This window comes from Entamoeba invadens (genome assembly GCF_000330505.1).
Source record: "Entamoeba invadens IP1 unplaced genomic scaffold scaff_1105074725849, whole genome shotgun sequence".
Classification (NCBI taxonomy): domain Eukaryota; phylum Evosea; order Mastigamoebida; family Endamoebidae; genus Entamoeba; species Entamoeba invadens.
This window is the reverse complement of record NW_004440189.1, coordinates 799,035-822,832: the sequence shown is the minus strand read 5'-3', so window position 1 is coordinate 822,832 and position 23,798 is coordinate 799,035. Positions and strand designations below refer to the sequence as shown.

Genomic DNA, 23,798 nt, shown 5'->3' with positions numbered 1-23,798 from the left:
GTGTTCGGTGAGACACAAAGTCAATTTCCATTCAATTCAACTCTTTCTAGTGCTTTTTCATCCTTTTGGTTGGTACTTTGCGAATGGACTTTGATTTGTATCTGGGGTTCAACATCTCGTCGTCAGAACTTTCGTCATCCAAATCCATGTTATCATCGGGTAAAATGTCTTCATCTAAATTATCTAAATCATATGAATCACTCGAATCACCCGAGTCATCCAAGTCGTCTTCTGCTTCTTCATACATCTTCTTCTTCTTCTTTTCGTTATTCGACTCGATTTGTGGGTCTACCCCAATCTCTTTGTTGTAATTGATTGCGACGTGAATTGAGCATTTTCCTACAACAGTCAATTCGATGTCTTTGTTAAAAGCAAGCTGAATTGTGTGTTGTGGGACTGCAAGGCTTAAAGTGCACAACAACACTGTTTTGCTGTCGACTGTGATGAAGAGTTGTGTAGCATAATCTCCCTCAAGTGTTGCTTGTCTGATTGTAAAATAAGACCCGTTCGATGGGGCGTTAAATTTGAGTGGTTTATTTGCTGAAACAACAAAAATGTCCATCACCAATAGTAATTTGAGTTTATATAGTCAAACCTTTTTTTTAATTCTTTTTTACCATTAAAAACTATAATTGTGTCCAAAAATGAATACAAGTAAAGACAAAACTCAACCGCAAAACAGGGTTTCCTCCTTTCTTTCAATTTTTTTGTTTTGAAACAGAAAAAGAGCAGAGTCGTTTATGGCGGAAGATACTAAGAGCCCAGGACCTGTGATCCACGCCGAGATTGAGAACCAAGAGTTTGAAAAAGTTGAAGAAAAAGTCGAGGAAGAGATTAAAAAGGAGGAAGAAGAGGTCAAAGAAATGAAGGAACACAAAGTCGGTGCCGCAGAGTTTGAGGTGGAAGAGTATGATAATGCTGTTGATCCAGTCGTTGCGAACTACATTGACTCTTTGATAAGCACTCGTGCTATGATTAAGTCCGATATTGAAGTTAGAATGCTCGAGATCATGAAGTCGGTAGAAGCGTGCAACACCGAGTCTAAGATGAAGAAGATAATCAGCGAGAAATTGAAGAACAGACCATTAGAGTACGACATCATCTCGAATGCAAAGAAGTTGAAACAAACATACAACGTCGAAAAATTGGATAACACACTTTTGGGAGGTACTATGTTTAAGAAGACATTAGTCCAAGAGAAGCAGCTTGAGAAGAGCGAAGCCAAATTGGAGAAGAAGAAAGCCGAAATTGAGAAAAAGAAGAAGAAAATGCAAGAAGAGGCAGGGTTTGTCACTGCACCTACAATTTCTCTCAACAGAGCTAAGGTCGACCAGAACTGTAAAGACGTCAAACAAGACAACATCAGTATCGCGTATGGTAAAAACCTTCTTTTGGAGAATGCCGACTTGACCTTAGCAAGTGGAAGGCGATACGGTTTGATTGGTAGAAACGGATGTGGGAAGTCCACTTTGATGCGTGTGATAGCGACAAGACAAGTTGCGATTCCAGACAACATGACACTTCATTTCATTGAACAAGAAGTCAACGGTGACGATAGAACTGTCTATCAAACTGTTTACGAAGCAAATGAAGAATTGGTGAAAACAAAAGCAGACTTAGTTGAGTTGGAGAAAGAGCCATTGGTCAATGCAGAAAAGATTAACTCCACCATTGCAAAATTGGAGGACATGGAAGCCGACACGGCAGAGTCTCGCATCAAAACCATATTGGGTGGCTTGCAATTCACACCACAAGACCTTTACAGACCAACCAAAGAGTTTTCTGGTGGGTGGAGAATGAGAATTTCCATTGCAAAAGCAATTTATATGAAGCCGGACTTGTTACTTCTCGATGAACCTTCTAATCACTTGGATTTCCACGCGTTGGTTTGGCTTGAGGAAGTCTTGAAGACGTGGGAAGGAACCATCTTGTTAGTCTCCCATCAGAGACAATTCTTGAATGCAATTGTCACGGATATCATCCACTTCAAAGACCATCATTTGATGTGTTATCCGGGCGATTACGACACTTTCGAAGCGACTATGCAGAAGAGAATTTTGCAGCAGCAACGGGAGTACGACGCACAGCAATTACAAAAGAAACACATCCAACAATTCATTGACAGATTTAGATACTCCGCAACACGTGGCCCACAAGTGCAAAGCAGAATTAAGATGATGGAAAAGATGAAAGAGGTCAGCACTGTTATCGACGACGCAGAGGTCTCGTTGAACTTCCCCGAAGTCGAACCGCTTGATACAAGTATTGTATCTTTCCATGATATTTCATTTGGATACAGCCCCGAAAAAATACTGTTCAGAGACTTAAACTTCGCGTTGACTATGGAGAGTCGTGTTGCTTTAGTCGGACGTAATGGTTGTGGTAAAACCACGTTCTTAAAGCTTTTGATCAACTCGTTGTCTCCAGTAGAAGGTACAGTACAGCGAAATCGAAAGGCGCGAATTGGCGTCTTTGCACAGCACTTTGTCGACCAGCTCAATTTCAAGGTGAATGCCATTCAATTCTTCCAGAATAAATATCCAGAAAAGACTGTTCAAGAGATTAGAACACATCTTGGTAAGTTTGGTATCTCGGGAGACTCCTCTTTACAGAGGTTAGACACACTTTCTGGAGGTCAGAAGTCACGTGTGGTCTTCGCAGACTTGGCTTACAAACAGCCACATTTGTTATTACTCGATGAACCTTCAAATCACTTGGATATCGAAACAGTTGAAGCGTTAGCACGAAGTTTGTCTGTGTTCCAAGGTGGTGTGTTGATTATTACACACGACGAGCGTTTGATCAGCCAGGTCTGTGATGAGATTTGGCACTTGCACGACAAGACTTTAGACAAGTTCCCAGGCGATATCGTCGACTACAAGAGGTACGTGAGAAAAGAGATTTTCAAGAACTAATAGTAATGCATTAGTTACTTTTCTATTTTGTGGATAGCTTTTGTTTTTGAGAAATAATTCCTCTTAGAGTAGTTTTTTATAATAATTATATCATAAATTGGTATTATTTATCATATTATAAAATTATAATAATTATATTATTAGAGTATTATAAAAATAATCACTTCGTATATTATTTGTATCAAATCAGTCAGCACTCTTCCATCTTCTTTTTATCAACATCAAAGTCCTTGTATTTTTCATTTGCGTCGTCGACCATCTGTTTCAGTTGGTTATACAGCTCTTCCTTTTGTTGGATTTGTTCCTCAAAGAGCATCAAGTAATACTTTTTCGCTTGAAACGGTCGATATGTGTTCAATGCTTGTGACATGACTTGTACCAGAAATTTGATATGCTCAACGTACGGACTAAGTATCTCCGGTTCATGTGGTTGGTCGATTTGTTTTTTGATGATTGCCAAGTAGGCCACAAGAATTGAGTGATTCAGTTGTTTCAAGTAGACTCTTGTGTCTTTGTTGATATCCAAAATTTGGTCAGGGAAAGTGTTTCCTCTTGTTCTTGTAATGTTTCTTTGGAATGAAAAATAGTCGACGTCAGGTCCCAAACATGGTGGAGGTTTTGGCCAAGTGTTCTCGTCTGCGTTTTCCCATTCTTGAATAAAAGGGGGAGGGTCGACAAATTTCTCCGTGGTCATAGAGTTTTACCTTTTCTAGTTCTTTTAATTAAATACAGTCAATCGATACTATAAAAAGTGTTCAAAGCAATACTACTAATAATACTTCCTATAAGTTTCTATATGAAATGCAATTTAAAAATCAATTCAACGAGAGCTTCAGATCCTCGACGATCCGTTTGATCGCCTCGATATCGAGAGGTTCTTTCTTGTTTTCCGCCTCTAATTGGTCGATGCTTTGTTTCAGTATTTTATGATTCTCGGCGGCTTTGGCCTTCTCCGCATTTTCATTCACCGCTCGAATTTTCTTTCCTGTGACTGTCTCTCCCCAAGGACTTTCTGACATCCATGATGGTGTTTCGTTCGATTCTATAGCTTCCATAGTCGATGGGGTTGATGTTTTATCCACAAATTGTTTCTCGTGTCCTTTATTCTCTTCTTTTGTTTTCTTCCCTATGAAGAATCCAGTCAATTTCGATGTGATCTTTTCATGTTGTGGCTCGACCTTTTTGACTATGACTGGCGGTTTACCCTCGGATATATTGATCGCTAAAGTTATCAAATTATGAAGGTTTTCAACAGGTGGAAATTTATTCACCCTTTTCATCGTGTAGACTTGGTCGTTGTTTTCAATAATGTCATTGCGAACAAAGTGCAACATAGCAAGGAAAAATCCATCCAACAGTTTCAGCTTTTTACCAAACGCAAACAGAGAGTCCCAAATAATCACAACATCATTCAACAAAAACTCTCTGGCAAACATCATCTTAATCCATTTGATTGCAAAAATGTTGATGACCTCATGTTTGACTAACAGTGAGTGGTATTGTCCGTCGTACGTATTCAAGTACCCGAAGATCTCGTCACACTTCTCTTGTATTCTTGATCTTTTGTCGTCGATTTTGGCGTCTTTGGATTGATAGAAGTCTCCCAAATCCTTCATTAAGAACTCAAAAATAGTGTAAATGTCTTCTTCTAAATGTTCTTTGTCCAACACACATCTCAGTATTCTCTTTTCATCGTCAGTTAAGTCGAGTTCTTCACATGACTTGATAAATACAGTAGTAGTATTATCGGTATCAAAAGTATGGTATAAGATAGCCATTAGTTCATGGAAACCTGTGACTTAATACTTCGTTCAATACGTTATATATATTCACAGTAAACAACAAACCTTGTTGGTAGTTTTTCAAAGGATTATCCTTTGCAAATACATAACACATTCTCGTGATCTTATTCCTCAATTCAGTGTTAGTGAAATACTCTTGGTCGGAAAAAAGTCTTTGAACGTCACCTTCCACCCTTCTCAAAATGTCTTTATTCTCTTTTACAACAGGGTTTTCTGTTGGTGGAGCAAGGGGGTCAATGAACTTTGGTTTGGGGTCCAACATCTCTTTATTGTCCCAATGCTTTGCTCGAAGAGATATGTATTTTTCCCGTTGCTTTTGAATGATCTTTTCCCATCCCTCACCAAATTCTGAAGGCAAAACACCTAAAAAGATTCTCCAAGCCAATGGACGGAGACTCTTGTTTAACCCACTCTCCAACGCTACTTGATGAAGTTTTGTTAAAGAGTCTTGTTGGAGGTAGAGTGTCTTTAAACACTGAGTAATCTCTGCCATTGACTCTGAATTTTCAAGTTTTCCTTCTTGAGAATTTTTTCAAATCAATCAAAAAATACCTTTTTAATAGTTTTTTTATTAGTTGTTGTTTTTCGATTATTTTCTTTTTGTTCTTTTTCACATCGACTTTTTAATATTCAAAATATTTTTAAAATGAATTCTTCAAACTTCAAACACTTAATAATTTTTACTATTCAATGTTTATGTATTTTTTAAATTGATCAATTGAATCAGAAATGGTTTTTATATTATTAACAATATAAAACTTGATATGTTATTAATATATAATAAAAATATTATTTAATTGTAATTGACTAAAAAAAGAATGACCATTCATTAATCATCATTACTATTTATTAATTAGTAATTAATTAATAAATAAACCATACATATAACATAAACAGAACAAAATGAATAATTTATCAGCCGAAATGAAACGAAATTGAAGCAAGTTGTTATGACATTCCTGAAGTGTTGTTTGAACAGCTGTTATTGTTAGAATCCGAAGAATTTGACTTTTCTTTTTCTTTTTGTTTCTCCTTCTGTTTTTCTTCCTCTTTTTCTTTGATTTTTTCCTTCTCCTTTTCTTTCTTTTCTTTAAGTGTCTCTCGCTTAAATTTCTTCTTCAAACACTTAGCGACTTTTCGTTCGTTCTTGGTCATCTTTTGGTCGCGCTTAATGACGTAATCCAAATCCAGTTTGTCCATTTCTTCCCTCTCAAGCAGGTGACAATACATACACACCAATTGCGTCGGATCCGGCAATACGTCGCCTTCAAGAATTCGTCCACAACATATGCACCTAAAGCAGTTGATATGATACAACTTGTTTGGTTGGAGTAAAGAACACGGTTCATTCCCGCCAATTGGCATAAAGCAATATCTACACGCCATAGAAAACGGTTGGTCTGACTCGACGTCAGCCACCTCCGTCATTAATGTGAAGCACCCCAAGACTTCGGCTTCTGGGCGCTTTGGTGGAAGAGCGAATGGGCACAGTTCCTCGATTTTGTTGTTCTCAGCCTTTTGTTTTGCACGCATATTAAAGAACATGAAGCACATTTGTGATTCCTCAAACTTTTTAAAAAACTCTTGGTCGTAGACATTCAATTGTGCACAAAATGCCTCTTTGTCAAAGACAATTTTCTGGTCCGAATTGCGGATGAAGAAGTCAAAGTAGTTGTGGAAGATTTTATAAAAAAAGACTCGAAATATTTCGTAGACTTCTTCATTGTCAAATTCTTCTTCAGCTGTTTGTGAGTTCTATTTATTCTGTATTGTAACACAACAAACATTTTTGAAGTAATGAAAGTTGTGACCGAAGTATGTTGGCAGAGTCGGAATTAAAGACGGGTGAGTAGTCATACCCTTCAACTTGATAGCCTTTATCTATGTCAATCACTATTGTATCATCCATCCCACCTTCACACTCTTGTTTCACAGACCCCCATAAATTCTTTTGGACACCAATTAAATAAGGCATTGGGGCTGTCGGGTACGAAGAGAGTTGCAATGGAAGAATCGGGACTAACACATGATGCCACACAAACGGGTGGAGGAGTGAAGTCAAGGCAATGATGGTGTCTGATATCAACGAAATTGACTCTCCCAAAAAGATGAACTTCCTCTCTGTCATTATGTTGCCTATGATATCGACCAGAAACGATGCTCCAAACAAGTTGAGTAAATTCTTCACGTTAAATGAGTGCCGTTTTCTTGTGTTTTCTTCTGAGACAATTTCGTAGGGAATTTGTCGGAAATTGATGTTGGTCACTATCCCATTTGTTGCAGGCACCGGTTGTTTTGTGATGTCTTCGAAAAACTTTCCAAGCAACGCAAGAGAGATCTTTCTAATTATAATCGCCTTATCGAGTATTTTACTGTATAATGACTCGAATGGTCTAGAATGTTACAAATTTCAAGTTATTAAACATAATAAAAACATCCTTAATGAAACCAATTGTGAATGAATTGAAAAAAAATAATTGTTGAACAAACTTGTCTGTAACAATGCAGAAACATTCCAAAAATTTGTGGTGAGTAAATCTTCGACAGTACACATACCTCCTCTCTGCATTAATGTCAGTGAGAATGAACGCAAAAGACTCGTTCATTTGAAGTTCAGCGTGGACTAAGTTATCCTTTTTCTCAATTATAGCATCACCTTCGGGAAAACAGAATGGAAAGACCATAGTCTGAAGAGAGGGGTCTTTGACAGGGCACTGTGATATACATTCAAACCCAATACCTTCTTCCTTTTTAATACATTTCAAGTGAATAATATTCTCAACAAGTTTATCGCACTTTTCCATCTATTTTTCAAGTTCTTGTTTTTCAACTATTATTTCAATTTAAAGCTTTGAAAACAGGCGGACTTTTTTTGGATGTGTATTTGGAATAACATCGAATTGTTTTTTTTGAAACAAATTTTAATATTATAGTAATTAAATTACTATTAGTTTTTATTCTAATTATAACAATTCTTCTTTTTTAAATCGAAATTCAAATCAAGACTTAAAAAATTAAAGAACATTAGTTTAAATCTTATTATTGTCTTATATACTATAATTCTATTTTTTTGATAATTGTTTGACATTATATTTTTAATTTATGAATTGTTGAAATTAGACGATTTTTATTATAATTTATAAAATAAATTAATAATAATTTATTACATTAAACCCAAAAAATAACATGAACATTTTTTACAATTGATCAAAAATCTATATCATTTAATTTTTATAACTTTAATAAACCATAATACCCAATAGTGTGTAATTTTTCTTGTTGACTGGGAAATTCTATAATAACATTCTTCTATATATAAAACTAAAATTATATACTATACTTATAATTCATTATAAAATTTGTCAAAGACTTATAAATAAAAAGCCTTTTTATAGACTTGTTATTTTTAAAAATAGAACTGTTTCATTTTAATTCAATCTTTAGAAGTATTGTAAACATTTGTAAATACAGTAAAAAGCATCTATTTGTGGGTTTTCAAACAGAGAAAAAATATTTATTTGTGGGTTTGTCATGGAATTGTGAAGTAAATACTTTTCACTATTTTATACATAAAAAATGAAAGATATTAATGATATTAGAATATTTTAATTATAAAAATACTATAATTTTTATTTAAGTGTACCTAAATTCAAAGTTCCAGAGCAAAATAATTATTTGTGGGTTTTGCATTTGATTGGTCCATTGACCCACAAATAGAACTAACCCACAAATATAAAACCCACAAATAGATGCTTTTTACTGTATTCATAATTCTGGTTATTGTTTGGTTAAGTGAATTGAAAATTACAACGACATTTAATATATATTTTTATTGTAAATTACAGTGAAAGATTGTGTATTAATTTAATGTGGTTTAAGAAACAACAAAACTAACCTTTTTCATTGAGCAAATCTTATCATTTTTGCTTTTAAAAGTTGAAATATAAAACTTGGTTTTGATCAACCAAACAAATTTGCACAATAACATAATCAATAATTAAACATTTTCAAATTTTAAAAAACTAAATGGATATGTATCAATACAGAAATTGATATATGCACCCGATAATATCGATTTCTTCTATTCAATAAATATAAATTTTTTGAACAGTAAAACAAATGATTTATCAATTCTTAAATATACATCATCTCAATTTATAAAAAAATATTACCACAAACTCCATTTAAATTGAAATATTGTTATATTCTTTATTTTTTTGTTTTCCTAGTAAACTTATTCTAATAAATTTAATAATAATATAATACAACTTTTTAGTTTGGTTGAATAATATAGATAATACATATTATAATACAATATAACCATTTGAAAAACATTTCTAAACCCAAAAACACAAATTGAAAAAGAACTGAATTATTCTTTTGAAAATGAATCTGCAAGCTTTTGAGAGTTTAGACTCTGTGCCGATAGTGAGATACTCGAAAAGCGAATTTGAACATTTGAGAGACTTGTCAATAGCAATTAACAGTGAGATGACACTCAAGCTTCTCACAAACATTACAGAAAAATTGAAGATCACATCCCCAAGCGACATTCTACACAACGAATCCATCGCCATTGAATGTTTGTCAACATATGTGATGGTCCTTACATCCGAAAAAGACAGTGGCATTGTCATTCACATCATGCAAAGTCTTCGAGTTATTTTAAGTGTATTACCTCGTTACAAATACTTAGACTTCATTAGCACACTACTCTCAACATTAAACAAACTGGGCCTTGTAACCGACAACCGTGTGTTATTTGAAAGAGTTCTGCTTGAACGAGAGTGTGTTTCGATGCTTCAAATACAAGGAAATGGCCCTTTACTACTTCGGTCGATGAATGGGATGGTTCAAATCATTACATATTCCGAAGAAACAAAACAAGTGATATTAGGAGAAGCTGCTTGTGATAGCTTTACAGCGTCGTGGTTGTGTGTTTTGAAACAAGTTGACAGCAACTCGGAGAAGGTAGTTGTCATTATGTTGCGCTCCCTCTGTGAAATTTTTTCGAAGAAAGCGTGCACCACATTGCGTCGAGCCGCTCTTGGTATTATTCGGAGTGCGGTGCAATATAAAAATGTGAGGCAATGCCCTATAGTGCTTGAAATTATCAACCATCAAATCTTCGGATCGATACTCAAGTTTCTTCAAATTCCATCATTACTGACATTACCAATAGCAACTGATGTTTTGGTCACTTTAAATTGCTTGGTTGGAGAGTTGTATGATTACTTAGGAAGAGGGCTTGAGGCTTACATTTGTTTTTTGGTGCAATGTGTCATCTCAACAGCAGGGAAATATGAGGAACACGTGAAAAACACGAGCAACACTACGGAAGTGTTTGGGATGCTTATGCAGTGTCTTGTTGATTTCTGTGCAATACCAAATATCGCGTGTTGGTGTTTCTACAACTTCGACTTGATGCCATCCCGACTGTCTGTGTTGACGTTATTGATCTCTTCATTTGAACTCATTGTGGAGATCCCAAAGTTGAATTCGGCGAAACAACTGTTGGCGATGATGCTTCAATTGCTTTCATTTAATTCCATTGAAGGCGTGAATGACTCTGAAGAATTAAAAATACCAGAAAAACTCAAATTGAAGCAAAAAGTCGAGAAGATCGCCGAGAAGTCGAATGGCTCAATTGAAAAGGCAATGAAACAATATGAAGAAGAGGGGTATGGGGTGTGTCCAAGTGTTGTCGATTTGCTCAGAAACATCAATGGAATCAACAAAACAGTTTTGACGAGTTATTTACTCAAACGGATGAAGGACAACCCATCAGAACTGAAGGAAGTGATTGGATTAGTAGAAATGGAAGGAAAGAGTTTAATGGAAGCATTTTGGTTGTTTACTGAACAAATTCAATTGCCAGAAGCTGTTTCTGAGAAACAAGCATTCATTCGAGTATTTTCTGAGTTGTACTTAGAGAAGAACAAACAAGAGGAGTCTCTAGAAACTATCGATGGCTTAGTGTTCTTGATGAGAACGGCTTGTGTCACCAATTACTGTATCTTTACGGAGTCTGTTTGTTATCTTTTAGAACTATATGTTTAATATATTAATAACTCTTTGCATTCAATTGATAACTTACGAAATAGAAACAAGAGACTCTAATGGAATTTATGGAATTAATAGTAAAAGGATGGCCAACTTGTCCACGCGAAGTCATCGAAGATGTTTATTATGGTATTAATGCCAGAGAAATATGCACTCCATCCACTTCACTTACTATTAATGAAAAGTTGAGTGGTGACACATTTCCAGTGTATTTAACAAAGCACCCCACAATCGAAAACGCAAAACGAATTCATAGAGTGATCGAAGACCTCATCAGTCCACTTTTAATGAAAGTACTTGGTGAAGTGACTGAAAATGCGCCACTATTTATCAACACCATCCGGTTATTAGTTCGATCTTCGATGATTGACCGAGTTATCCAAACACTGAGTACTTTTATTACAAAACCAATTACCCCTTTTAGTTTACTTTGTTGTGCGCTGTTGTTTGATGGTGTCAGGAAGAATTACCTTCGAGTTAATTGTTGGAGAGAAATCATCACTGTAATTTGTTATGTAATTGAAGAAGGGTTTTTGGAAGATATCGACCCGGAAAGTTTTAAGAAGCAACAAGTTGATCAAAATAAAAGAGAGTATTTGGTTTCGGCAGGTGTCTTGGATGTGGTCGAAGGTTTTGCAACAGCACCAGAAAATATCATCTCAGAAGTGTTGAAAAGTTGCTCAGCGTTGATGAAAACAAAGCCATCAATTGCTATTATCAAATTCATTAAATACCTCCACACTATAAACGAAAAAAGAATTGAGGTGCAATCTGTAATAGTTTCGTTGGCTCAGGAAGTGTGTCTGACTTGCCCACAATATGCAAATGAGCTTTCACAAGATCACTGGATTAAGATGTCTCCTCTTACGCAAATGAATTTTTATGTCTCACAAATATTCAAAAAAATTTTTAATTAAATAATAGTTTATATTTAATTTCTAAATTGTACCTTTTTTGTTAATTATAGTAAACTACTATATTACTATATAATAATAAAAACCAGAATTTCAATATTATAGTTTTTTATTCATATTAAATTGGTATGTAATAAAAAATGTACTAGTAAATTGTAATTATTATATTACTACTTATCTTATTATTATTGTAGTAAGAAACTTTAATTAAAATATAAAAATATGTTTTTAATAACAAAAATAGTTCATTTAACTTTTGAGTTTAAATTATAATAATAACACTAATTATAATTAATTATAATTAAAGTTATAATAACTTGTTTGAACAACAAATTTACACAAACGGATAATTCTCCCAATGACAGAACTAAGAATTCCAACTAGTAAAATAAACCATATTTAACCAGAAATTGGAGTGATAAAAAACTCCAATCAAAATAGCCAAAAGTCATTATTTACTCACTTTATTTTGGCAGTAAATAAAATGTACAAAAATAATGTGCTTGTTCCCAAATCTTCGTAGTTTATCGAATATATTCCAATTCTTTTCATTAACACGCAGTTTTGGTCAATTCATCGTCATCACTTTCATCTCTTTATTAAAAAGCTATAATAATAATACATTAAAATCATTGGAATAGTAAAAAATCCGACAAATAATGGCTTTATAATTGTCAATTAAAAACCATCCAACATTTGGCATCGGTTTGTGGAAAGAAAAGACTTTCACAAATTGAAAAATTCAATGCAATCTCCCCGCTTTTTGTCTCCCGACTATCCACACCGCTCTTCGGAGCACCCGTCGCACACGATTTTTGTTGCGGGCGTCACATCGATAGTCGATCCGGATTCGTACACTACACTCTTTTCTTCGTTTGGAGAGTTGGAGAATTTGATCACATCAAACGCGTCAAAAGGATACATCGTCGCAACATATTACGACATCCGCTCGTCTCGAGTTGCCTTTAAAACACTTCAGAAGACAATAATAAACGGATCTCTCCTCGATGTTCACTTTACCGTTGCTCGGCCAACGAAACAGACCAATCAAGGAACTGTTGTAGTCTTCAACTTAGACTCTTTGCTCACAACCGATGATGTGTATTCCCTATTTTCACAATATGGCGAGATTAAAGAAATTCGAGAAACACCAAATAAGCGTCACCACAGATTTATCGAGTTCTTCGACACTCGCGCAGCCCAAAAAGCTTTAACAACTCTGGACAAGACCGAGTTCAATGGTAAAGTCCTGAAAATCGAGTTCAGTCGTCCCGGAGGAAAAGAGATCTCTTATGTCACCGAAGACTTGATCGAGAAGTTCTCGAGTTCGGAAAGACAACGCGCGCAGAGCGATCCTGGAAAATGCCCGATGTGGGGAAAAACGATTGAAAGTGACAGCGAAATCTTCATCTCGGCTGGGCGCGGCCGCGCCGCGACCAGCTCCAAGTCGAAGCGGAAGATCGCGATGAGTGTGGAAGAAGGGGTCGAATGTGAGACTCCGCAGGAGAATTCGTTTTTCACGAAAACACCTGAGCAGATTCTTTCCGATCAAATAACAAATGAAGAGGAAGAGTGTTGTCTGTAGTGTAATCAAATTTCAATTCATTCTATTACTCTTTATTAAACGTGTCACATAAATAGATAAAGAATGAGTTACAGAGTTAGTCGGAGATCCCGCGGAGTGGTTTGTATTCATCAACCGTCGTACTTGTTGCTTCTCTCTTTCGATTGATTTTGGGGGCAAAGAGTGGCGACTTCTTCATGTTTTCAAAGTCGAGTTCGTCATCGAAATAGTCAACAAACTCGACTTTGATAGCTGGAGACTTCGAACTGTCGGTCGAGTTATTTGAATGTGGCGTTTCGTCTGTTGGCGCGTCGTCGAATATGCCAAATGATTCTTCAATTTTCTCGACTTTTGTTAAGTCAGACAGTGATTTTTTCATCAACCTCAAAAGGTCTTCTGTTTCTTGGTCGTTTTGAGTTTCTTCACTCATATCCTCGACTGGGGGAGTTGGCTCTCTCTCCACTGGGGGCGTGATATTCTCTTTTGCGTCTTCCATCAAACACTTTTTCTAGTTTTATTATACTTCGTAGTTAAATTTTGATTGACTTTTGAAACCAAAGTAGTTTTACTCTGCACTCATTTAACTTGATTGATTTAAATTTGGTATTAATTAAATGGTTTTGTTATTCTTTAAGTAAAATTAGAGTATTTTCTATTGATATTAATTCCACCACAGAGTTTTTTGATAAATATATAACACTGTATTATATTAATATAATGAACAAATAATAAATAACTAATACATCAATATCGACAAGTATGTTGATTAATATTTGGTATTCAAAATGTTATTACAAAATAGGGTATAGTGTAAAATTCAATTAGAATCCACCTCTAAGAGCAAGCACAAGATTGATAGTTGTTCCTGATTTGACGTTTTGTTCTTCAAGGGTTTTGTCATCGGAAAGTTGTCTTCCACCGAAGATAAGTCTTTGTTGTTCTGGTGTTATACCTTCAGTCTCTTCGAGTTTTTGTTTGAGGTCGGAGACTTTTTGGTTTGGCTCAAGGTTGATTTCAATGGTACGACCGTTCAACAATTTGACTTTCACCAACATCTTATTTTTCTGAGTTCTTTCATCTTTTTTATTTCTTTTTGTTGAGGTTTAACGAAATCAATTGAACAGTTCTTTTTTTTCTTTTAGATTTATAAATTTAAAATATTTAATTTGATAAGTTATTATTTAAAAATTCAATAATTGTGTAAATTATTTAAAATCTTGATCGTTATTATTTCATTAATTAATATTTTATACTATATGTTACTCACCAATTATGATATTTTTGTGGTTTATTAAACTAAAAAAAATCTATAATTTATACTATCAGTTTTTTTATTTATAACAGTATAATTATTATTAGTAATTTTTCAGTATTATCGTAAATGAATTTTAAAAAATAATAAATAAATGATAGTATTATTAAAACTTCAAATTATAATTTTAAAAGTTATAAATATTAGTTTTATCATAAGAAACAATTTCCAATCAAATTATTACTTACCATCAATCCAGTCCTTTGTCTTTTGGTCAACAAAAAGTCTTAAAAGACCAATTCTTGGGAGTTGAGAAATAACAGTAGCCCAGTGTTTGTCGTCCGATACTCTTGCGATATCTTTTATCATTTGAGTTGTGATATTCTCCCCTATTAATTTTGTGAAAAACGTGTATCCAGTCATTTTGAGTAACTCGTTTTTCGAAGCATCGTCCAAATCGTTCCAACACCTTTCATATGCAGCAAACGTATTTGGAACAGTCAACGGAACTTTTGATGTGATACACGTCTTGTCTTTATCAAGGGTCTCGATTTCAGTTTGCATTGCAGATGCACCCTTTTCGGCTTCTTTGTTTCCGGGCTCTAATTTGAGTACTGTTAGGTAGTCGTTTCTTGCTTCCACAAAGCTCTTGTTGTGTGAAAGTATGACGGCTCTTCTCAAAAACGCTTTCACATATTTTGGGTTGCACTGAATAGAAAGTTCAATATCCTCCTTTGCTCTGTCGTAGTTGTTTAATTTAATGTACGCGAGTGATCTGTTTGCATAAAACACTGACTCTCGTGGATTCTCTGCAATTGCTAGAGTATATTTGTCTATAGCTTCTGAGTATTTTTGTTGTTGAAGAAGTGAGTTGCCTTCGTTCTTGTATGTGGTTGCCTTGTCAGTCATTAATAAAATGGGTTTTTTAGTTTAATAGCATTTGATAATTTAAAAGATTTAGTTTAATGTATTATTAGAATTAGTAAAATTGTATACTATAATGATATAACAAATAAACCATATAAAGGTAAATAATTTTTAAAATTAAATGTAATAACTTTATTAGTTAATTATAATTATAGTAATGGGGTATGAAAAACTGGTTTAAAATTAAAACAACAACACAAAAAAATCATTTTATTTTTTATAAATAAATAATTTCCAATTGGTTTTCATTAGTTTCTTACTTACTAATTATATCCGACTTTTCATTCAACAACAAAAGTCAGCAATCGAAAAAGTATATTTTGAAAATTAAAACAAATAGTAAATTTATTAATAAAAATAAAAAAATTGATCCACAATATTTGGAATTGAAAACCGGAGTTTTATGAAACACAAAAAAAAAATAAAAATCAACGCTATTGCACTTGTTGAACCCAAACATAAAATGAACAATCACTGAGATGAATAAGAAACAGAGAGGTTGGAGTCTTTCTTGGTCAAAACTGGCGGTATATAAAAGTAAGCAGTTGGTGGAGAATTCAGCATTGAATGATCTTTCACCGCCCACTCTGCGGAGTCGAAGAACTTCCTGTCTTTTTTCTCGAGTCTTTTAGTGTCGAGACTTCCATAAGTACGCTTCGTCTGAAGAGTGGAGGACATTTCTGTTTAGAGTTAAGTTCTGTTTTATTATATTGCTCTCAGAACGTTTTAGAAAATGTAATTAAGACGTTTCGCCCGAACTGTAAAGCTTTCTAAGGCCATTTGGTTTCTCATAACTTGTCGCCTGTTGTTTTTATTTTTGTGCCTTTTGTGGTGTGATGAATTTTTGATGTTTCTCCCAAAACTGTGTTTCTTCTATATGTCCCGTAGTATGTGGTTTTTTTATTTCATTTATACTCAATTTATCACAAAATAAGGGTTTTCTTGCATTTTTGATGAATGTGTTTTAGTATATTTGGATTTTTCACTTTCCCAAAACTCAACAAGACGTCCATTTTTACATTTCAAAATTTACCATTCGCAACTATTGGTTTACTATTGATCAACTCCTTAGATTTGGCTCTTTTTCCCAACCTTAGCCACTTGGCATTTGATTGCGATTGAGTGGATCTCAAAACTCAAGAAATACTTCCCCGACAAGTCGTTTTGCCCAAATTATCCCGGTTTATCCCGGTTTTTAAAACTAAAATAATGTTGTATTGTTAAATATAGTGGAAGATAATTGTAGTAGTTAACTTATTACCAGAGGTTACTAATAGCTGTTTTTTGGGTTGTATTAAGACACTTATTGGCTTGGTTTAACCATACCGAACCCCTTTTTTAGCAAAACATTGGTAGTATTTTATTTTAATTAATAATAATTCTTTAATAGTAATTTATGGTAACTTTTAGTTATTTTTCGAACCCATATTTAAAAATAATGATATATTTTTACTGAAAACATCTATTTCTGTATAAAAACTCGAAAACCCCCAAAATAAAAATCTTAACCATTTTTTAAACTAAAGATTAAAACTATAAAGAGGTTTCTAAAAACCTCATACTTTTCCTGATCTCATAAACTTGGTGATAAACAAAATATTCAGTTCCAAAGTGTTTTTGAAACGAACTTGAATTTTGAAAATTGGAAATGGACGGCGGGACACCCCCGAACTACAGTTTCAACTTCACACATATATTGACTTTGTTTTCGGTGATATTGTTCTCAGAGTTAATTTTCACCCAGTCGTATTTTCCTCAAGCGTTTCCACTCTTACCGAATCCACTTGAGCGTATATCAACTTCTATTGAGTATGAGATGTGTGGGCATCACTGCCCGTTTCACCCGAGTATTTGCTCTATATTAGGGTTTCTCGATATACTCATTGAAAATTATTGGGTGACAATCATATCACTTTCAATCATTGCCCGATTTTTGGGTAATTTACCCCAAAATACAGTCTTGGTGTGGTTTGTTGTACATGTAGTGTCATATGCAGTGATGGGCATTGTCCTCTTTTCGATATTCAACGTTGGTTTGACAACACCATTTCTCTGTACCCCTGCACAGACCATTCTAAGGTATTTATTTGGTAAAGGTGGAGAGCAATATTTCTATTGGGTGGACTATCTAATGAATCACATCAAAGGGAATTACATCGAACAGTGTTTGTCCTTTATTTTTAACATATGGAATAGGGCTACTGTTATTGTTGGGTTAGACAAACCCTTTGTGTATATTATATGTGGGCTGTGTACACTTTTCCGTCGGTCGTATGCGTTCACCACGAAAAGTGTTGTTCCCAACATATTAATCATCTTCTCTATTTCAGTCTTTGGAATACTTTTCAATGAAGTTCCCTTTATTTCAGCAATTGTATGGACATTATTCACATATTTTGTGGGTCATATTGGGTTCTTGTTCTTTCTTCATTTTGGTGCGTTACTATTTTTGCCAATTTTTGCATACTCTGCCTTTGCTACAGCGTGCAGACTGATACCACTTTTATTACTCTTTGGTATTAGTGAAGACTTATGTAACGTCGCTACATTGGCCGTGTTCGTATGGCTGATGACGTGGATGTACTCATGGGCTAATTCATGGACAAATTTATCTGCTGTGCTTGTCATCTTCTTTGGAATAACACAGATCTTTAGCGCATCAATCGAGAATATTGTGTTTCTTTTCATGCTCACTGAACTCTTCACAAGACCCATTAATCCATCCGTCTGATTTGTAAATGACTTTCCCCTCCGTTATTGTATCAAAACGTCAAAATACTTTGTTTTTTTGGGAATAAGGTGTGTACCATACTTAAATAACACTTCTATTATATTTTTAACCATTTGTGTTTACGCCCATAGAAAACCGTTTTCTAATTAAATTGTTAATAATGAATAGTTACTTGAACAAACCTGACAAGATACCCATTCATTTACCAAATCTTCTAATAATTCGGAAAGTCCCGTATTTGTAAGTAAAAAGGTCCTTATTGAACATCCAAAAATGACATTTAGACACAAATTGTTGTTCAGAAGTCGAAAAGATCTTTTTAACTCAACAAACCGATGAACTGCAAAATCACACATGGCAGCTCAACAGTTTGTTAATCATATAAGAAGAGTAGTCTGAGATGTAGAAACGACAAATTCACTGCTATCAATGATGACCTTGACGAGACACAGGGTTTGATGCAGCAAAACATTCAGAACATGACGAAAAATATTGCCACTGCGGAGGAGCTTGAGGGTCAAACCGACGAGATGCAAGGTCATGCAAACGATTTCAGAAAGGCATCAACTGATTTGAAGAGAACGATGTGGTGGAAAAACATGAAACTGTGGTTGATTATCGGTGGTGTGATCGCCCTTATATTAGTGATCATCATTATAATAATTATTATCATCGCAAAAAGCAAGTCGGGCAAAAACGATGATACAACCAAGACATTGACGTGGTAATTTACTTTTATTTTCAAACATTTTCTACATCATTTGTCATTGGAATGGCCAAACTAAATACACAAATCTCTCAATTCTTTGGTTCGTCGTCCTCGTTGGATTGTGATGCAGTCCTCTTCTTCTGCACTTTTCTTTTAGTCGAAAGAGGAAGACTGAATGTAGCTGGCAATGGTCCTTGTGAGGCGGTACTCACATTTAAGACTGGAGCAAACTCGGGTTTTGTCTCTTTGTCCACTTCAGTTCGATTCACATTCTTGACTTTCCGTTTTTCTGTTGGGGAGACCACATCCCGTCTCTGGATAGGTTCTTGTTGCGGTGGTGGGATATTTGTGTTTTGAGGAGCACTTGCAGGTTGAGGAATTTGTGTATTAGTTATTTGTGCAAGAGGGTTTGGTATTTTGTCTTGCTTCTTCTGAAGTGGTTGGACCTGTACTTTTTCGTCATCTTTTGATTTTTTGGGGTGTTTAACGAAAGGCACTGTGAATGTGTCCGGTCTTTTTTCGGATGAATTCGATTCTGAAAATTGTGTACCAGTTCCTTCGCTTTTAACAGATCTCATAATTGAATCATCTGTTTTGGATGGTTGTAAAATTGGTTGCGATTGAACGGCGTCTTTCTTTTGTTGTGATGTGTCAAATGATGTTTTTAGTGATGTTGATATTGGGACGTTTGTGATTGGATAGTTTTGTTGTTTTTGATAAAGTTGTTGTTGGGGCTGTTTTCCTCGATACTCGAACATCTGTTGGTCGTTCGATTTTTTTGAAAAATCTTCGCTCTTTTTTTCATGTACGACATTTTGTTGAGATGAATTGGTCTGTGGTGATCCACCACTTTGTTGTTGTGAATATGAAAACCGTTGTGTGAGTGGCGCTATTTCAGCTTCGAGAAGCGTTGTGAACGTTTTTATTTTATTAATTTTGGTTCGCTGTGAGTCGAGCCTTTGGTGTAACTCACTAATCTGTTTTAAAATTCCATCATACACATCTTCGTTGGGGGACCCACCTGCTATTTTTAAATATTCGTCAACAGCGGGATACGTTTGCATCTTTTGAAGCGGCATTTGGCTGTTATTCATTCGTTATTTGTCATTTCAAGTTCACTTCATATGACAAATCTTTGTTTCGAATTTAAATTTATTATAATTCATTTACTTATTAAGAAAACTAATGGAACAAATAAATGATTGTTTTAAAATTATTTTGTATTTTGTATTATATTAATGTACTATAATGTTTATTTTAAAATAATATATTAATAATGATATTATTAATATCTATTATATTTATTACTAAAATAAATTATCTACTTTTTGATATCTTCAATAAAATCGACATTTTCCATGTCCAAATAAATTGTTCTTAAATTTTCTTAAATGTAGTGTAAAGAGATAGTACCCACCTCTTTGCATAACAAAACATTTCCTTGTTGTTGTTTAAAACTACGTCTTTTTTATAGATTCTTACATTTCGCGTCTGGGCATTTTAAACAAAATTTATAATGTTGTCTTTTAGATAAAAAAACAAAGATCATAAATTAATATATAATAATAGTAGATTCTATATATATAATAATAAAATCTAATATTATATGATTAATAATAACTAAAACTTTTCAACTTTATGATGTCGAAGTGTTGTCAAGCAACTCAAGTGTTGAAATAATGATGAAAAAAATCATTGTAAATCTAATTGATACTTTTAACTATACTTTTAATTATTTTAATTATATATAATAGTAAAAAATCCAAAATTTCAACCACTAAACAGCATATTTGACCAGAACTCGATTAGTCATGATTTTGTAATTATTATTTGTCACTATAAAGTGACAAATAAAGATATTAAATATAGTCCACAAAACGGGTCAATTACCAAATATTCAAATGTTAACAAGTTTAAGCTTTGTTTACAATAAAAATTTAAACTGAACTCGATAAGTGGATTCGATGTCTGTCGATATAGAGTACTGTGATAAATGCGTTACCAAAGAGGAGATATTGAAGAAGAGCGAAGAGCTGAAATTGTGGTACGACAACCAAGCCAACGAAAAATGGACTCCAATGAGTTATAACAACCCAGAAATCACTTTGACTGAACTTCCGCAAGTCGACTATAAGAACTTTATAATGAGCAGATGCACTTTCAAAGCTGATGCCGCTAAAGTTTTTGAGTTTTTAAAGACAAGCACTTTTGAGCAACAGAAGGTATATGACACCGATCTTCTTGCTTTTGAGAAGTCCGAAGTCTTCCCAGAAGATGGTTGTGAAGTGAGTCGTGTTTGTTACAAAGCTCCATGGCCCGTCACTTCTCGTGAATTTGTTTCCGTTCAAAACTATTTTGAGAAAGATGGGGCGTATTACTTCCTTCAAGAGTCCATCAACTATCCAACCAAGTGGAATGAAGCCAACAAGAATTTTGTGAGGGGATATAAAAAGAGTGGGTTGAAGATGTTACCCAAAGGTGACCATGTAGATGTTTGGAGGATTGTAGTTTTAGATCCACGTGGAAGTATTCCTGGGTGGGTTGTTTCGGTGGCCAAAAAAGATGATGCGGGCAGACTTTTTGCGATGAAAACTTATTTTGAAAAGACATTCCCCCAGTAATCGAATTTTACTTCAATTTACTATAAATCATTTTATAAAATTTCTATCATTTTTGAAGGTCATTTGACTTAGAAAAAAAAGAACTTGTATAAAGCAGAAAGTCTTTGGTAAGCAGCAATGTCGTTTTTTGATGACTGCGATGCGGTTGCTGAGTTTATAGGACAAGAGACACTTCCTTCAAAACCAAAAACCCCCGAGAAACCAATCCCGGACCGCTCGCTAACAAAAGAGGAGAAGCAATCTGACCGTGTCTTGAAGAAGGAAGTTGTACTTTCAAATTCAATGGAACGTCACATTTCACCTTTCAAATTGAATGCGCCAACATACGTCCCTAAAGCAAAGAAAAGATCAAATAAAGAGGTGAGTCAAACACAAAGCGCACCAATTTTAGTCGATTTTTCATGCAAGAGATATGTCCCAAAAAGCAAACGAAAGGAAATGGCTCTCCCCTTCGACAGACGGACCAGCGAATTTTTGCAAAATTACGGAGAACAACTGAGTGACTTGTGTAACTCCAACAATTTATATCTGTTGTATTCGGGAAAGGACATAAAAGGGTTAGAAAACCCTTTGTCGATGAACAATGTCGTCATAGTTATTGTCTCGGGAGAAAACGTCTTTGCGTTTAACGCAATTTCTAAAGCCGACGTTGTTGTGTTTTCCCTGAAAAATCCGTTTGACTTAAACTTTGTCCCGTTCAAACTGAAAGACGTCCCAGACTTCGCTGTTGATGTGAATGGGAAGTTCAAGAAACTTGAGGTTTGGCATTTTGTTGGGATCACAGGAAGCGCGGGGTTTGTGTATGACGACTTTTCACAATTTTACGACGACCCAACAGGAGTTGGCTCGGACGTGTTTGTGGGGCAGTCACAGCCTGAGGAGTTCACCGTCGATTGGTACTTTGCTTTTTCAACGATTTAAATTGATTGTTGCAACGTATTTGTTATTTAACGAGTGGAACAGTCAATTATTAGAACTCATCATACTCAGTGAAGCTGGCTAAATTGTCTGGGTTAAGTATTGCAATGTGTTCTTTAAACACGGCAGCTGCATACCCGGTTACCCCCATCCCAAGAGTACATCGATATTCATACGCGGTTTTGAACGAGGCGAGCGCTTCTTCTTTTAAATAGTTAAGTAAGTCTGGCATGGTTCTGGAGTACTTCATACAAGTCACGCCGTATTGTTCTAACATTGCGGGATATATTCTACCATGTGAAAAACTGACTTGATACTTTGAAACGGGGATTAAATACTCTTTAAAGAGTTGGAGAGGGTTGGCACACGCCTTCATTGAAATATATTTCTTAACTGCTCTAAACATATACAAGTGTGTGTCATGCATTTTTCTGAGTGGGTTATAGTACCTCCTATGACGCTTGTTCTTGTCCATCTCGAGCATGAAATTTTCTTCTTTTTTGAATTCCTCAATCTCCTCTTCTGTTGCGCATACGTGGCATGTGTGACAAATAAATCCTTCTGGTTCTGGGAAGATGATACCACCACAACTACATTTAAATGCTCTCCAAGGGTCGTGTGGAGCTCTACACATGGGGCAATCACAAGTGAACCCGTAGTTGTCTTGGAAATATTTGATTCGCTTTGGACGAATAGAAGGGAATGTGTATGAGAGGGTGATCTCAGTGTCCTTTTTGATATCAGTTAATGCAGTCCAGTACATGACATCGCCTACAGTATGCCATCCAACGTTTTCACAACACGAATGGTTAGCCAATGAACACGCAATAAAGACTGCATACCCATCAACAAAGTCAAGTGAAAATGAATTTGTGTGAATACCATTGACTACCTTGAGCACATCTTCTTTCTTTACTTCATATTTAACTTCGGGATCATTCCTGAGTGTCTCTGTAATGAATTTAACATGTTCCTCAAATTCAGCATTGCGGTTGGGGTTCTGCGCTAATTGTAAAGCAAAATCGAGAGTGCAAAATGCCTTTTGAATGTAAACATCGCGAGCCATATAAAATGTCGAGTCTTTATTGGATTCTTCATCATCTTCCTCACCTACAAACAAAAGTGTGGCCTTCTCTTTGAACACCATTTCACCTTTTTTAATGTCTTCCAACGCTATCAACCCTCTCCCTTTGCCTGGAATAGCTCTCGGTTCAAACTTTTTATGTGGAAATTCCGCTTCATAAACTTCTTCATACGAAGTGAAAAGTGGATTGTGCGAACGGTCAATAACGTCTTCACGTGTTGGAATACGGGCTTTATACCTTGTGTCGTACACACTGGTTAAGCTGGGGTATTTAATATCATACTCCATCTGTAGCATG

At 35.0% G+C, this 23,798-nt stretch overlaps 16 protein-coding genes across 16 annotated transcripts; 8 read left to right on the top strand and 8 right to left on the bottom strand.

The window, feature by feature from the left end:
* Positions 1 to 46: 46 nt before the first annotated feature.
* EIN_229390 (hypothetical protein) lies at positions 47 to 562 on the bottom strand (the record flags this gene model as incomplete). Its single annotated transcript, XM_004255139.1, has 1 exon — positions 47 to 562. One exon carries the CDS (start codon positions 560 to 562, stop codon positions 47 to 49), a length of 516 nt encoding a protein of 171 aa, XP_004255187.1.
* Positions 563 to 740: 178 nt separating this feature from the next.
* Positions 741 to 2,915, top strand: EIN_229380 (ATP-dependent transporter, putative; the record flags this gene model as incomplete). Its single annotated transcript, XM_004255138.1, has 1 exon — positions 741 to 2,915. One exon carries the CDS (start codon positions 741 to 743, stop codon positions 2,913 to 2,915), a length of 2,175 nt encoding a protein of 724 aa, XP_004255186.1.
* Positions 2,916 to 3,105: 190 nt separating this feature from the next.
* Positions 3,106 to 3,609, bottom strand: EIN_229370 (hypothetical protein; the record flags this gene model as incomplete). Its single annotated transcript, XM_004255137.1, has 1 exon — positions 3,106 to 3,609. The coding sequence occupies one exon, from the start codon at positions 3,607 to 3,609 to the stop codon at positions 3,106 to 3,108; it is 504 nt and encodes a 167-aa protein (XP_004255185.1).
* A 121-nt stretch (positions 3,610 to 3,730) lies between these two features.
* Positions 3,731 to 5,210, bottom strand: EIN_229360 (hypothetical protein; the record flags this gene model as incomplete). The annotated part of the gene is made up of 2 exons (XM_004255136.1): positions 3,731 to 4,707; positions 4,763 to 5,210. The coding sequence occupies 2 exons, from the start codon at positions 5,208 to 5,210 to the stop codon at positions 3,731 to 3,733; spliced, it is 1,425 nt and encodes a 474-aa protein (XP_004255184.1).
* Positions 5,211 to 5,665: 455 nt separating this feature from the next.
* Positions 5,666 to 7,521, bottom strand: EIN_229350 (denn domain containing protein, putative; the record flags this gene model as incomplete). Its single annotated transcript, XM_004255135.1, has 3 exons — positions 5,666 to 6,459; positions 6,503 to 7,110; positions 7,208 to 7,521. 3 exons carry the CDS (start codon positions 7,519 to 7,521, stop codon positions 5,666 to 5,668), a joined length of 1,716 nt encoding a protein of 571 aa, XP_004255183.1.
* Positions 7,522 to 9,103: 1,582 nt separating this feature from the next.
* EIN_229340 (hypothetical protein) lies at positions 9,104 to 10,777 on the top strand (the record flags this gene model as incomplete). Its single annotated transcript, XM_004255134.1, has 1 exon — positions 9,104 to 10,777. One exon carries the CDS (start codon positions 9,104 to 9,106, stop codon positions 10,775 to 10,777), a length of 1,674 nt encoding a protein of 557 aa, XP_004255182.1.
* A 59-nt stretch (positions 10,778 to 10,836) lies between these two features.
* EIN_229330 (hypothetical protein) lies at positions 10,837 to 11,697 on the top strand (the record flags this gene model as incomplete). Its single annotated transcript, XM_004255133.1, has 1 exon — positions 10,837 to 11,697. The coding sequence occupies one exon, from the start codon at positions 10,837 to 10,839 to the stop codon at positions 11,695 to 11,697; it is 861 nt and encodes a 286-aa protein (XP_004255181.1).
* A 742-nt stretch (positions 11,698 to 12,439) lies between these two features.
* On the top strand, positions 12,440 to 13,279 carry EIN_229320 (RNA-binding protein, putative; the record flags this gene model as incomplete). The annotated part of the gene is made up of 1 exon (XM_004255132.1): positions 12,440 to 13,279. One exon carries the CDS (start codon positions 12,440 to 12,442, stop codon positions 13,277 to 13,279), a length of 840 nt encoding a protein of 279 aa, XP_004255180.1.
* Positions 13,280 to 13,355: 76 nt separating this feature from the next.
* EIN_229310 (hypothetical protein) lies at positions 13,356 to 13,754 on the bottom strand (the record flags this gene model as incomplete). Its single annotated transcript, XM_004255131.1, has 1 exon — positions 13,356 to 13,754. The coding sequence occupies one exon, from the start codon at positions 13,752 to 13,754 to the stop codon at positions 13,356 to 13,358; it is 399 nt and encodes a 132-aa protein (XP_004255179.1).
* Positions 13,755 to 14,750: 996 nt separating this feature from the next.
* On the bottom strand, positions 14,751 to 15,419 carry EIN_229300 (HSP70-interacting protein, putative; the record flags this gene model as incomplete). Its single annotated transcript, XM_004255130.1, has 1 exon — positions 14,751 to 15,419. The coding sequence occupies one exon, from the start codon at positions 15,417 to 15,419 to the stop codon at positions 14,751 to 14,753; it is 669 nt and encodes a 222-aa protein (XP_004255178.1).
* Positions 15,420 to 17,085: 1,666 nt separating this feature from the next.
* Positions 17,086 to 18,168, top strand: EIN_229290 (hypothetical protein; the record flags this gene model as incomplete). Its single annotated transcript, XM_004255129.1, has 1 exon — positions 17,086 to 18,168. The coding sequence occupies one exon, from the start codon at positions 17,086 to 17,088 to the stop codon at positions 18,166 to 18,168; it is 1,083 nt and encodes a 360-aa protein (XP_004255177.1).
* Positions 18,169 to 18,522: 354 nt separating this feature from the next.
* EIN_229280 (snare protein, putative) lies at positions 18,523 to 18,896 on the top strand (the record flags this gene model as incomplete). The annotated part of the gene is made up of 2 exons (XM_004255128.1): positions 18,523 to 18,536; positions 18,563 to 18,896. The coding sequence occupies 2 exons, from the start codon at positions 18,523 to 18,525 to the stop codon at positions 18,894 to 18,896; spliced, it is 348 nt and encodes a 115-aa protein (XP_004255176.1).
* Positions 18,897 to 18,966: 70 nt separating this feature from the next.
* On the bottom strand, positions 18,967 to 19,956 carry EIN_229270 (hypothetical protein; the record flags this gene model as incomplete). Its single annotated transcript, XM_004255127.1, has 1 exon — positions 18,967 to 19,956. The coding sequence occupies one exon, from the start codon at positions 19,954 to 19,956 to the stop codon at positions 18,967 to 18,969; it is 990 nt and encodes a 329-aa protein (XP_004255175.1).
* An 885-nt stretch (positions 19,957 to 20,841) lies between these two features.
* Positions 20,842 to 21,498, top strand: EIN_229260 (hypothetical protein; the record flags this gene model as incomplete). Its single annotated transcript, XM_004255126.1, has 1 exon — positions 20,842 to 21,498. The coding sequence occupies one exon, from the start codon at positions 20,842 to 20,844 to the stop codon at positions 21,496 to 21,498; it is 657 nt and encodes a 218-aa protein (XP_004255174.1).
* Positions 21,499 to 21,615: 117 nt separating this feature from the next.
* EIN_229250 (hypothetical protein) lies at positions 21,616 to 22,419 on the top strand (the record flags this gene model as incomplete). The annotated part of the gene is made up of 1 exon (XM_004255125.1): positions 21,616 to 22,419. One exon carries the CDS (start codon positions 21,616 to 21,618, stop codon positions 22,417 to 22,419), a length of 804 nt encoding a protein of 267 aa, XP_004255173.1.
* Positions 22,420 to 22,468: 49 nt separating this feature from the next.
* EIN_229240 (hypothetical protein) lies at positions 22,469 to 23,797 on the bottom strand (the record flags this gene model as incomplete). Its single annotated transcript, XM_004255124.1, has 1 exon — positions 22,469 to 23,797. One exon carries the CDS (start codon positions 23,795 to 23,797, stop codon positions 22,469 to 22,471), a length of 1,329 nt encoding a protein of 442 aa, XP_004255172.1.
* Between the last annotated feature and the right edge of the window lies 1 nt (position 23,798).